The sequence below is a fragment of the Rhincodon typus genome, chromosome 11 (assembly GCF_021869965.1).
Source record: "Rhincodon typus isolate 14 chromosome 11, sRhiTyp1.1, whole genome shotgun sequence".
In the NCBI taxonomy this organism is placed as follows: Eukaryota; Metazoa; Chordata; class Chondrichthyes; order Orectolobiformes; family Rhincodontidae; genus Rhincodon; species Rhincodon typus.
The window spans coordinates 72,519,010-72,533,309 of record NC_063342.1 but is presented as its reverse complement, the minus strand read 5'-3'; the positions used below and the strand labels follow the sequence as shown (position 1 = coordinate 72,533,309).

Below are 14,300 nucleotides of genomic sequence, written 5' to 3'. Positions count from 1 at the left end.
AGCCCATTCAAGATTGTGGATGGGCTCGCCACGATGGGGTGCAACTTCGGTGTGACCTTATTTAGGGCTGTGTAATCAATTGTGAGTTGGTAGCTCCCATCCAGTTTACTCACTGGCCAGGTGGGGGAGTCGGTGGTACTCGTGGTTTCTTGGAGAATTCCCCTCTCCACTAGCCCTTCAGCAATTTCCACAACTGCCCTCCTAGCCTCCGGTTTGATGGGGTACTGTCGGTGTGGTTTATGTTCCGGGCCTTCTACTACTATGGGGTCGATTTTAATTAGCCCGGTATCTAGTTTTGTTTCTGCCCATACCCCTGGGATGGAGGTGCAAATGGCGCCGAACCCATTGTCCTCCAATTGCCAGTCACGTCCTGTCGCAGATGCGGCTTGGACAATTTCCAAATGGCTTGCATAGGCTCCCATTTTCTCCTTTCTCCCATCGGGACGGGGCCAAATTAATTCGCCTTTCCCGCAATCTATTAGTACCTCATACTCTTTCATCAAATCGTTTCCCATGATAGTTCCTTCATTATTTTTACACACATAAAATCGCATTGGTATATACAAATTATTAATTTCCACCAAAGTAGTTTCGCTCAAGTACGCAGGGGTTTTTTGCCCGCTAATGCCCTTTACATAGATCATTTTGTTAGTTGTGGGCAGAGGTAGGTCAGTGATGGATATGGAGGTTCCCGTGTCCACCAGCATCTCACATTGTCTGCCCCCTACTAGTGCAGACACGTAAGTCCTACCTTCCTTATTACCCGTGCCCGTGGGGGCTGCCGGACGTCAGGCCGTCTCCCTTTGAGAAGTTGCGGTTGTTGGTTTACCATGCTTTTCCCACCAGGTGCCCTCAGAGTGGCCCTTTGTTCTGTTTTGGGGCTCTACATTCCCTGGCAAAGTGCCCCGTCTTGCTGCAGTTGTGGCAAGTGGATTTCGGTTTTATCTTTGTCACGGCACCCAAGTTTTCTTGCTTTATTTGAATGGGGGGGTCTTTGTCCCATCCCTTCTTTAATTCCAGATGCCCATTCTACCAACTTGTCATAATCTCTGGTGGCAGTTACTCCCATCTTCAGGATTGCCTGGTGAGTGGGTGATAACCCATCTTTGAATGCCTGTATAAATGCCCTATCAGTATGGTTTGTATCTGGCATCCCTGAACATTCTTGATATACCTTGAACAATCGTTCCCCGTATTCAGACGCCCCTTGTCCCTTCTGTTGTTTCGTGTTTGTGATTTTGGACCAATTAGTGGGGGCATTTCCCAGGACCCATTGGACTTCGGCTTTAAAGCGGTTAAAGGGTTCTTCTTGTGCCTCTCTCTTGGCTGTTAATTCTACAGCATGAGCCCACCGTCCACCTCAGTAATCGTGTTTAGCTTGGGCTACGGCGTCAGCCTGACCAGAACCGTCCCCCATTAACCGCCATTTATCTTGCGGGCAAGCCGCTCGGACAAGTTGGTGTATATATCGTAAGTGTAATTGGTGCCCCACCCAAATAGTGTCTAATTCGGCCCAGAATTTAGCATTTGCGCTTCTAGGTTGTAACTTTCCCAGGGACGCCAATATCTGTTGTCTTTCTCCTGGTGTGAAGGGCTGATATCTAGCGGTTGGTGCTGCCAGGGTCCCGCCCCGGGTTACCGGGGCGAGGTTAACTTCCTCACTCAGACTCTCCTCTGGGGCAGTGGGCCCTTTCCTGGGATGGTATGGGGTAAGGGTCCCCACTGACCCTCTGCTAAGAACTGGTTCCTTCTTTCTAGTTCCCTAATTCGTGATTCTAGGATCCTTTTTTCCTCCGTCCACCTCCTCGTGGACTCTAATGTTTGCCCTATAAGGCCGGCCAATTGATGTACTAAAAGGACTGCGGTTTTCTTAGTCTTATCTTTCTTCTGTCCTAAGAGCCAATCTCGCTGTTGTTCTAGGGCCTGGGACGGATCCTATCCCCCTTTTTCATCTGTTTAATGAGTGAATGTCTATCTGTCATATATTGATTAATGAGAGACCCCGGGGGTCCTTATTGATCTTCCTTCCCAGCCATGATAAATGATAGGTTTATACTCACGATCTCCACCGATCTCTCGACTGCGTTTAACCCACCGGCCACGTCCCATTCGTGTTTTCCCACCGACCGCGTCTCACTCGGGGTCGTTCCTATCGGAGTCCGGCAATACCTATTGTGGGAGTGATCAAGTCCCCGTATCCCGCTTATTTCAAGTCTCTCTCAGCAGTCTCACAACATTACACTCTCACGTTACGTTTGAGTATCACATCCCGGGTACCTCTTCTCCAGTCTCTACACCCATTTCAGGGTCCTGACCTTCGCTTGGGGGATTTCCCCTCTTAACAACCGGTCTAAGGCTGCGTGTTAGAGACGGGTACCCCCTTGTCCGTTTTTGCTCAACTCAAACGACCAACAGTCTTACATTCACACTCAACAGATTATTGAATAGTGTGGTCCAACTCACTTAACTCTGTGTTCGGTATCCTGTCCCGGTATCCGGGCTGTGGCCACGCTGCCCAGACCATAGACAGAATCCTGCCGACTACGCCAATTTGTTGTAGGTAAAATATTACCAAGTATAATTCTGTAGTGAGTGAGTCAGACACAGCTTTATTAACAAAAGCTTTTGGGAGAAGCAGGGACCTCAAAGGGGCCTCACCAAACTTCTCAGCTATTACAGACGATTTCAAAGCTTATATACATTTGCTGTTACTCGCCACCCTCCCCCCAAGTCATGTACACAGTTCTTTAATCTGTCCCAGGCGTCTCACAAAGCCGGTGAAGGTTAGTGATGTTTTTTTTTCGCGCGCAGGATCTTGCTGTTTCAGCGGATGTTTCCTCCCCAGGTTTGGTCTAAAGGTCCACTTCCTTATCAGAGTTGTGTTGTTAACTCTTTACTTACTCCTTCACTCCTTTATCCTTGAGTGGTCCTACTTCTCCCTAGTTATCCTCTTGTTTTTAATATATGCATAGAATGGCTCAGGATTCTCTTTAACCCTACTTGTGAAGGTCATTTCATGTTCCCTTCTTGCTCTCCCTGCTTGAGTTCTTTCCTGCTTTATTTAGATTCCTCATGGGTCCTGTCTGATTTTAGCTTCCTAAGCATTACATATGGTCCTTTTTTCCCTTTTGACTAAATTCATAACCTCCCTCATTATCCAAGGGTCCCTTACCTTGCCATCCTTGTCCTTCCTCTTTACTGAAACATGCCGGTCCGGAACTCTCATCTCAATTCCCACATGTCAAATGTGGACTTGCCTGATAACAGCTCCTCCCAATTACACACCCTAGCTCCTGCCTAATACTGATGTAATTTGCCTTCCCCCAATTTAGTACCTTGCCACAAGGTCCTGACTTATCCTTATTCATAGCTATCTTTAAATTTAAGGAATTGTGAACACTGTTTTCAAAATGCTCTCCCATTGAAAGGTCAGTCACCTGGCCAGACTCATTAGCCAGTACAAGGTCCAGTATTGCCCCTTCGCTAGTTGGACTATACACATACTGTTTCAAGAAGCCGTCTTGGATGCAATTAACAAAGCCTCTCGCTCTAAGGGAGGCCCAGTCAATATGGGGGGAATTAAAGTCACCCACTTTGATAATTTTTTTAATGCATCTTTCCATAATCTGCCTTCATATTTGTAGTATAATCCTACCAGAGTGATTACACCCATCTTATTTTTGAACTCTACCCATATTGCCTCAGTGGATGAGCCCTCCAGTATATCCTCTCTTCGTGCAGATGTAATATTCTCCCTGATTAGTAAGGCAACTCCTCCACCTATTCTACCTCCCTCACTAAAACAACGAAACCCTGGAATGTTCAGCAGCCAGTCCTGTCCCTCTTTCAACCAAGTGTCTGTAATGGCTACAACATCATAGTCTCATGTACTGATCCAGGCTGTAAACTCATCTGCCTTACCCTTAATACTCCTTGCATTGAAATAAACACACTTAAGCCTATTAGTACAATCGTGTTCACTTACTTGTCTCTGCCTGTCCTTTCTTTCTGATTTACTGGTCGTAACATGCACCTTAATCATAAAAATTTAGTATGCAACATACTAAGCAATATAAAGGAAACATGTCCACCTCTCCCATCAGAAACATCCAGGCCGGGTCTAATAAGCAGCAAGTAACATTCACGCCACACAGTTGCCAGGCAAGGACATGTCCCCATGACAAGCAATAGCATTACCATCACCAAATGCTGTTAACAACATTGTGGACATTACCATTGAGCAGAAACTTAAGTGGACCAACCATGTCAATATTTTGGTTATGACAGCAGGTGAGAAACTGGAAATTCTGAAGTGAGTAACTCCTCTCCTGACTCCTCAAAGCCTGTCCACATCTACAAGACTCAAGACAGGATTGTGTTGGAATACTCTCCAATTGTCTGGATAAATGCAGCTCCAGAAACAGACGACTCTCAGAATAAAGGTGTCTGCTTGTTTGACTCACAATCCACTGTATCAAACATTCACATCACCTACAAGAAGCACTTCAGCAGCTCACCAAGGCTTCTTCAACAATACCTTCCTAACCCACCTAGAAAGTCAAAAACAGCAGCTGCATGGAAACACCTAGCCCCCACAAATTCCTCTCTGAGTGACACCATCTTTTTGTGGAATTATATCACTGTTCCTTCAGTGGTCTGAATCCTGAAATTCCCTTTCTAATATCACCACGGAAGTATTCACACCAGGTGGACTGCTGCAGTTCAGCCAGCTCACCACAACATTTTCAAGCGCAGTTACTGGCCTTACTAATGATACCAACATCCCATGAAAGAAAAAATTAAAAAAATCAAGGGATCATCAGCTCCTTACAGGCTATTTACTGATTTACCTCTTCTATTTGTTGCAGCAATTCTACAAGTTTTGAATGTGTTATTAGAGTCATAGAGTCCTACAGCACAGAGAGAGGCCCTTCAGCCCAAACTGGTCCATGCCAATCAAAATGTCCATCCACAGTAACCCTATTTCCCTGCACTTAGCCCATATCTAATAAACCTTTCCTATCCATGTATTTGTCCAAATGCCTTTTTAATGTTGTTAATGTACTCACCTCAACCACTCCTGCTGACAGCTCATTCCATATGCATACCATCTGCTGTGTAAAAGAGTTGTCCCTCAGGTTCCCATGTATTCTTTCCCCCTTACCTTAAACTGATGCCCTCTAGTCCTCGATTCCCCAACTTTGGGAAAAAGACTGAGTGCATTCACCCTATCCATGCTTGTCATGATCTTATACACTTCTAATAAGATCCCTCTTCAGTCTCCTACGTTCTAAAGAAAAAAGTCCTAGCTTGTCCAACCTTTCCCTATAACTCAGTTCCTTGAGTCCTGGCGACATCCTTGTAAATCTCTCCTGCACTCTTTCCAGTTTAATAACATCCTTCCTATAGTAAGGTGACCAAAACTGAACACCATACTCCAAGTGCAGCTTCACCAACATCCTGTACAGCTGCAACATAACTTCCCAACTTCTATACTCAGTGCCCTGACTGATGAAGGCCAGTGTGCCAAAAGCCTTCTTCACTGCCCTGTCTACCTGTGATTCCACTTTCAGAGAACCGTGCACCTGAACTCCAAGGTCCCTCTGTTCCATTACATTCTTTAAGGCCCTACTATTCACCATGAAAATCCTACCTTGATTTGACTTTCCAAAATGCAACACCTCACACTTATCTATATTAAACTCTATTTGCCATTTCTTGGCCCACTTCCCTAGTTGATCAAAATCCTGCTGTAATTTCTGATAACCTTCATCACTGTCCATGATACCACCTATTTTAGTGTCTCGCTAATCATGCCTGTACATTCTCATCCAAATCATTGATACGGATAACAAACAGCAATGGGCCCAGCACCGACCCCTGAGGCACACCACTAGTCACAGGCTTCCAGGCTGACAAGCATCCTTCCACTATATCTCTCTGCTTCCTACCATCAAGTCAATTGTGTATCTAATCTGCCAGCTCTCTGTGGATTCCATGCGATCTAACCTTCCAGAGGAGCCTACCATGTGGAGCCTTATCAAAGACCTTACTGAAACCCATATAGAATATGTCTACCACCCTGCCCTCATCAACCTTCCTGGTCACTTCATCAAAGAACCCTAACAAATTTGTGAGGCATGATCTCCCTTGCACGAAGCCATGATGACTACTCCTAATCAAACCCTGTCTTTCCAAATGTGTGTATATCTTATTTCTCGGAATCTTCTCAAGTAACTTACTAGTCTACAATTCCCAGGTTTTTCTTTGCAGCCCTTCTTGAATTAGGGCACAACATTTGATATGCTCCAGTTTTCTGGGAACTCACCCGTGGCTAATGATAATCCAAATATATCAGCCAGGGCCCCAGCAATTTCTTCTGTAGCCTCTTGCAGGGTTCTTAGATATATCTGGTCAGGACCAGGAGATTTATCCACCTTCATACAGTCTAATACTTCCAACACCACCTCTACTGTGATATGTACTGTCCCCAAGATATCGCCTCTAACTTCCCCAACTTCCCAAGTCTTCATGTCTTTCTCCACAGTAAACATAGAGGAGAAATATTCATTGAGGACCTTGCCCATCTCCACTTTGGATCCTCAGGGATCCTAGTCTCTCTCTAGTTATTCTTTCTCCATTAACATACTTAAAGAATCTCTTTGGATTCACCCTAATCTTCTCAGCCAAAGCTAACACATGCCCCCTTTTCGCCCTACTATATCCTCCTTCAGTAAACTCCTGTATCCCCTGTATACCTTCAGGGATTCCCTTGATCCCAGCTGCCTGTACCTGAGCCATGCCTCCTTTTTTCTGGTCAAAGCTTCAATCTCTCTTGTCATCTAGAGTTCCCTACTCCTGCCAACCAAACCCTTCACCCTCACAGTAATATGTTGACCTTGAAATCTAGCTATCACACTTTTAAAGACCTCCCACTTGCCAGAGGTCCCTTTGCCTGCAAACAAACTATTCCAATCAACCCCTGCAAACTCCTGTGTAATTCTGTCAAAATTTGCCTTGCGTCAATTTAGAACTTGAAGTTGTGGACCCATTTAGCCCTACTCCATAACTATTTTAAAATTAATAGAACTATGGTTACTGGTCCAAAAGTGCTTCCGTACCATCACCTGTCCTGCCTGATTTCCCAAGAGCAGTTCATGTTTTGCCCCTTCCCAAGTAGGATCCTTTCCATACTGCTTCAGAAAACTTTCCTGAACATATTTAACATATTCCACCCTATCTAAGCCCTTAACACTCTGGCAGTCCAAGTCTATGTTAGGAAAATTAAAATCCCCCACTATCACAGCCCTATTGCTCCTGCATGTCTCCACAATCTCCCTGCATATTTGTTCCTCTAATTCCCGTTGATTATTTGGGGACCTATAGTACAACTCCAATAACGTTACCATCCACTTTTTATATCTTAGCTCCACCCACAAACCTGATTGGATGATCCCTCAATTATTTCATCTCTGACTACTGCTGTGATACTCCACTTAATCAAAAATGCAACTGTACTTCCTCTCTTCCCTCTACCTCTGTCCCACCTAAAGCACCTGTACCCTGGCACATTAAGCTGCCAGACCTGTCTGTCCCTTAGCCTTGTTTCTGTAATGGCTATAATATCCTAGCCCCATGTACCTATCTACACCCTGACTTCATCGGCCTTACCTGTCAACCCTCTTGCGTTAAAATAGATGCAATTTAATCCAACATTCATTCCTTGCTCCCTGTCATGTTCCAGTCTGACCTGTCTCTTTAACTTGCTATTTCTAATTACTTATCTCCCTCCAGTCTTGCACTTGCTTCCCTGCTGTTGAGGATCCCACTCCCCTGCCAAATCTAGTTTAAACCCTCCCTTGCATTGCCAGCAAATCTGCCACCAGAATATTGGACCCCTCCAGTTCAGGTGCAATCCATCTCTCTTGAACAGGTCGCGTCTTCCCTGGAAAAGAACCCAATGATCCAGGAATCTGAATCCCTGCCCTGTGAACCAATTTTTTAGCTACACATTTGTCTGCCATAACTTCCTTTTCTTACCCTCACGCACGTGGCACTGGAAATAATCTGGAGATTACTACCATCAAGGTCCTGGTTTTTAACTTTTTTCCTATCTCCCTATAATCACTCCACAGGACCTCACCTCTATTTCTATTTATGTCATTTGTGCCAACGTGCACAATGACTTCTGGCTACTCACCTGCCCTGTTGATACCAGGCCCACCAAAATCTGCTCTTCAGTGCAGGTGACTGCTCCCAGACTCAAATGTATGTGCCGAAGTGATGTCTCTCCCTCTCAGTTGCCCTCTGCTGGACGCTCTTCCTCCTGCTGATCATGGGGGCTGTTGCCAGACGACCGCTCTTCAGTGCAGTTCACTGTTCCAGGCTCAAATGTATGCGCCGAAGTGATGCCTCTCCCTCTCAGTCACCCTCTGCTGGACGCAGTTCTATTGTTGGACACATTTTCAAGTCGACAGTGAATGGTGTGACAAGTGTTGAAATTTTTATTTATTTTGCTGAGGTTAAAAGCTTCAATACAGACCAGTTTTTCATAAATGGTGGATCAGTAGCTTCCGTCTTTACTTTCAGCATGTCCGTGAGATGAGCAGAGACCATACAAAGTACGACAAGCTGTTAGAAAAGGGAAGAGGAAATATAATGGATGGTTTATAGGGAGTAGAGATCTGTTGAAGATTAAATTGCCGATGTGCTGTGGTGACCTTAAAGTCTGTTGCATATGGAGTATTGAGAGCCTGGCAACAGTCTAAGCTTCCATGACAAGAAGCTGAGAATAAGTGATATCAGTTTGAACTTCAACAACAAGACTTATTTATGGGCTGCATGCTGCTTTTGTTTCCCTCAAGGTGAGACATTGGCCTCAGGTGCTGCGTCTGCAAGTATGCTGTTGGGGGTAACCACTTATTTCATGTTAGACAGAATGAACTCCAAGCTTCATGCAAAGTGCTTTTAGAAGCTGGTTCTAGACTCTTCTGTGCTTTCTCACATTGAGGGTAGCCTTCCAGGCAGACAACAGTATTTGGGCATCTTTTATTCTTCTGTTGCCTGGCCCATCAATTTCATCATCTGACTCCACTGCAGTGAAATACTGTGCATGGAGAATCCGTAGAGTCCTTACAGCATGGAAGCAGACCATTCGGCCTATCGAGTCTGCACTCACCCTCCTAAGAGCATCACGCCAGGATCCACCCCTTTACCCTATCCCTGTAATAACCTTGCATTTGCCATGGCTAATCCACCTAGCCTGCACATCCCTGGACACTATGGGAAATTGAACATGGCCAATCCACCCTAATCTGCACATCTTTGGACTGTGGGAGGAAACCAGAGCATCTGCAGGAAACCCATGCAGACATGAGACACAGACAGTTGTTCGAACCCTGGCACTGTGAAGCAGCATTGCTAACCACTGGAGCCATCATGCCATCCCATGTGCAGCCTTACCGTTCCAAAAAGCCATCCTCTAGGCTATCTTTCACCCCCATATTGTCTCCTGCACACCTATTATCATGTGCATATCCACCCACCTGCCCACCTCACCACTTTATCCTACCTATTAAGTTACTTGTAGCTTTAATGTCTGACAGCAGCGCTGAAGTTGAGTAACCATGTGTTGTTGTCGTCGTCATTGTCATCATCATCAACACTGCCTTCTTAAGATCAAGGTTTCACATTGTAATGTCAGAAATGCATCAGTCACTTTGTGCACACTTTGTACCCATAAAAGGCAACGTGTTAATGACCAGATAATCCATTTTAATGTCGCTGGTTAAGGGATAAGTAATGGTGAGTACACAGGTGATAACTCCCTTGCCCTTTTTTTCAAACAGTGTCTTTTACTTTACATTCACCTGAGAGAGTATACAGGCCCTCTGTTTAATGAGTTATCCCAAAGACCTCAGCAGGCCCTCACTACTACACTGTAGTCACTTAGATTTTGTGCTTAAGTCTGTTTGGCACATGAATTCATAACTTTGATTGATGCATTAAACCTGTATAGTATCAAAATAATGCTGATCCTCTTTTTGCACTGTTTAAAACTATGTTTAAATTTTTAATTTTGTGAACTGACTCATATTAAAAAAAAGCTGATTCAAGTGTGTATTCCAACCACACTCAGCAGCAGTGCTGGGTCTCACTGAGATGTTAGATTCTCTCTCTCTCCTTCAAACCCAGATTTTCATCATGGACATCACAGTGTGCACATTTGTAATTTGATTTGAGGTTAACAATAAGTACCATTAATATGCTGTGGAACTGCAAAATGTCAGCCAATATGTCATATGTCAGGCATGTGGGACTAGATAAGTTTGGGATCATGGTTGGCGTGGACTAGTTGGACCAAAGGGTCTGTTTCCATGCTGTATGACTTTAAATCTAAAATCTTTTCCTTTGCAGCTGTACCCAAAGGGAAACATGATTACTGTAGGGTTTGAAGATGGTGTCATCAGGATCTTGGAAATCTATAACCCGAAAAGCCTTGCGCATGTTGCTGGCCGATCAAAAGTTGGTGAGATTGAATTTCGACTAAAACAGGCCTTGAAGCCACACACAGCGGCTGTCACTGCTATTGCTTATGAACATAGTGGACAAATGCTTGCAACAGGTGTAAGTATGTCAGATAACACCTTTAAAATGCATTGTTAGTTCCTTTGGACCTGAACTATTCCACCACTCTATCCAACTGCAATTCTATCTAACTTTTCTTTCCCATGTTATCTCCTCTCATGGCCCACTTGTTGTACAGCAGTCAGAATCCTGCTCTTTCATCACAGCTATGCTGTAGAGTGCCTACCCTGTTACTTGCATGGTCTCAGGCAATCATCTTAGCCAGCACAGGACTTCAGACCTCTTCCAGTCTCTACCTGGGCATTTCTTCTGAAATAATTTAAAAATGAAACTCAGATTCTAACTCATGAGATAAGTAGTCACTCCCAACTACCCACATACTGCATGTATACACAATCAAGATTGAAAACTCTTGCTGCTGAGGGGAAGAGAGTCTAATCAAAACTTAAGTTTTTGAAACAGGATGAGGTAAAAATGATCAAAGTACATTAAAAGAAAAACCACATATGCAATCTTGAGATTTTAAAATGTTGTTTAAGCTCTTACATTTGGAATTTATTTGTAAATTGATTTATTGAGGGACAAAATAGATTAAAACTAGCCAAATGAAGGTTGCTTACATTCTTCCTGTTATCATCAAACAGCAATGTGATAATGACCTAATAAACTGTTTTTGTGCTATTGATTGAGGGAAGAATGTTCAACAGACCACTGGGGCTCACTCACCTGCACTTCTTCAAAATAGGACTTTTAAATCCACCTGAGAAGCCAGGTAACGCATCTGTTTAACATTTCATGCAGAAGATGCGGGGTGACACTCCTTCAATATTGTACAGGAGTGCCAACCTGGATTTTTCTGCTCGTGTCTCTTGGAATGGGCCAGATAATGAGCCAGAGACAAGTGTGCTATCTGTTGATCTATGGCTGACGCACCCACAGAATGACAACATTTGCATTCATCTATTAGTAAGACATTCCATGATATTTCATAGAAGAGTTAGCAAAGTACAGTTTCACATTAATGGGAAGATACAATTAACAGCAATAGAGTTGGCATTGCCAAATCTGTGCTGAATTAATATAGAAAATCCATGATTATTTTTGAGACAGGGATTTGGAGTGACAAGGTATGATAATAGCATAATACATATCCTACGGTAATGTTCATAGTCAGTTGAATTATACACTTTCATATGTTTTTAGAATCATACCATAGAATCCTACAGTGTGGAAACAGGCCCTTCAGCCCAACATGTCTACACCAATTCTCAGAGCATCCTACCCAGACCCATCTCCCTATAACCCACCTAATCTACACATCCCTCAACAGTATGGGCAATTTAGCATGGCCAATTCACCTAGCCTGCACATCTTTGGACTGTGGGAGGAAACCGGAGCACCCGGAGGAAACCCACACAGACACGGGGAGAATGTGCAAATTCCACACAGACAGTCGCCTGAGGGTGGAATCAAACCTTGGTCCCTGGCGCTGTGAGGTAGCAGAGCTAACCACTGAGCCGCTAAGGCCATTAAATCCTTTTTGGATGAGTTCAGAGTTTAATTTCCCTTCAAGTTGCAGTTTAGACTATGATCTTATTTACCTTTCCTGAAGTGCGATTGATTGGGCGATGCAAGCATAATCTTTTTACAGTGAATGTATTTCAAATTAAAGCCTTTGTTTCATCCTTTGTTCCTCAATTGTACGTGCAGTGTGATAGATGAGAAATATTCTTCATAGACTGGATTTTGTGATCCCCACTGACGAGTTTGAAGGGAAGCTGCCTTCCCGTTGCCTATCCACCTGCCTCTGATTGGTCTGAAATCTTACGGAGGCTAAGGGAGGCAATCGGCAGCCCGTCCTTCCTTGGGCCTGTTGACCCTCTTAAATGACCAATTGATTTGAATTTGAGGACCTCAGCCTTAGCTACTGCTGGTATTTTCCTTATGCCAGATAAACCCACACCATCTGGGAAACCAGGCACCTTCAGAGTTGTGTTTGTATCCTTAAAGAGGCACATGGGAGGCAATGTTCTAAGGTCATCTTACACTTTAGTGCTGCCTGTTTGGTCCTCTTGAATTCAGCATCCTCACCCTATATCCTGCCCTTGCTGAGATCCCAACTGCAGCCTTAACTGTGCTCATTGGCATGTTAGGATTGCCTGACTTACCAGCAGTTGTCAGTGTTGCCTCTGCTCCTATGGGACCAGAAGGGTCACCTAACCCAAAATGTTAATTCTGATTTTTCTTCATAGATGCTGCCACACCTGCTGACCTTTTGCAGTAATTTATGTTTTTGTTGTTGCATTAAACCAATTAACATTGCTTCAGTTCAATTTGCTGTGGGCAGCCATTGGAATCACAGATGAGCTCTCAACATTTTAGCTGTGCAATGGATTGTGGTGCCTTGTAAGTAATTGCTACTAAGTGTAGTAATTTAAAATGAGTGTGTTCCAAGTTACAATATTTCTTCTTCCCTTAGAGCACAGACAACACAGTGTTTTTCCTTCTAACTGGGAATAAATATACACCAGTGGGATTCATCAAGGTACCAGGACCAGTTGTGAGCTTGGAGTGGTCTCCGCCTACTCGTGTATGTACTTTGCAACATTCTTTTATGGAGTGAAATGAAAAATTAATTTTATGTGGCATTGCTGAAAACTTTCTTTACCTATAATTTCCAATGTATCAAACGGGATTATCCAGTTTATGCAAATAAGACACAAGGGCAATATTGTATTTTTTTTTAATATATCCAGATTGCTGTGAGGTTTTAGTACCACGCTACAGTAAAACACCTGACTCAATCAATTAGAGAGTGCTACGGAAGATCCTGTCAAAGGCTGGCTGTCCAGAGAAATTCATCAACATCCTACATCTCCTCCAACGGTTCTCACCGATGGTAACATGACCTTTGAGGTCAAGACTGAAGTTGAGCAGGGTTGTGTCAAAGCACCCACCCTTTTCCCCATCTTCTTTATCACCATTCTTCATCTTTTAAAGAACAGTCTTCCCAGTGGGATGAACATTGTTTCCAGGACGGAAGGAAAACTTTTCAACCGCAACTGGTTGAAATTTGAGAAAAAAAAACAACACTGACCTCGCTTGTGGAACCTGAGTGTGCAGATGGCCATGTCATTCTCTGCTGTTTCGGAAGAGAATCTTCAAACCTTGCTTAGTGTTTTCACGGAACCATATCAAAGAATTGGTCTCAGCCTCAACCTCAAGAAGACTCAAATCCTTTACCAACTTGTCCCTGGTCAAGTTCTGGTCCATCTTTCCACTAAGATCAGTGGAAAAATCTTCCCAACTGTGGAAGATTTTCCACACCTTGGAAGCTACTTCTCTTCTAAGGCTGACGACAATGTGGTGATTCAGCATCTCATCTAGTCTGTGAATGTAGCCCTCAGATGTCTAAAGATGAGAGTCTTCAATTATCTGTGCTGACACCAAGATCCTTGTGGATAAAGCAGTCATTCATATGACTCTTCTATATGGTATCTAAACTTAGACTATATGTAGACACCATCTCAAGACCCTTGAGAAGTACCATCTTGTCTATGAGATAGATTCTCTGCAAGGGCTGGGAGAACAGGCATACTATCATCAGTGTCCTTGAAGGAGCCAATAGCACCAGCATCAAGGCCACAATCAACCAAAACCAACTCTGCTGGTCCGACGATGTGCTTAGAATGCCTGAGTTTCAACTGCCAAAG

General features: G+C 43.9%; 2 protein-coding genes across 2 annotated transcripts in view; one reads left to right on the top strand and one right to left on the bottom strand.

The window, feature by feature from the left end:
• Positions 1-14,300, top strand: part of LOC109914114 (cilia- and flagella-associated protein 44-like) — a gene marked incomplete at its 5' end in the record, with an annotated part of 171,890 nt that overhangs the window by 31,348 nt on the left and 126,242 nt on the right. The window contains 2 exons of the mRNA XM_048602549.1: positions 10,417-10,626; positions 13,067-13,177. Of these exons, the coding sequence (XP_048458506.1) occupies positions 10,417-10,626; positions 13,067-13,177 (321 nt within the window). The remainder of the gene's footprint in view (positions 1-10,416; positions 10,627-13,066; positions 13,178-14,300) is intronic.
• LOC109925926 overlaps positions 1-14,300 on the bottom strand; it is a 250,018-nt gene that overhangs the window by 212,821 nt on the left and 22,897 nt on the right. The gene's annotated exons all lie outside the window — the stretch shown is intronic.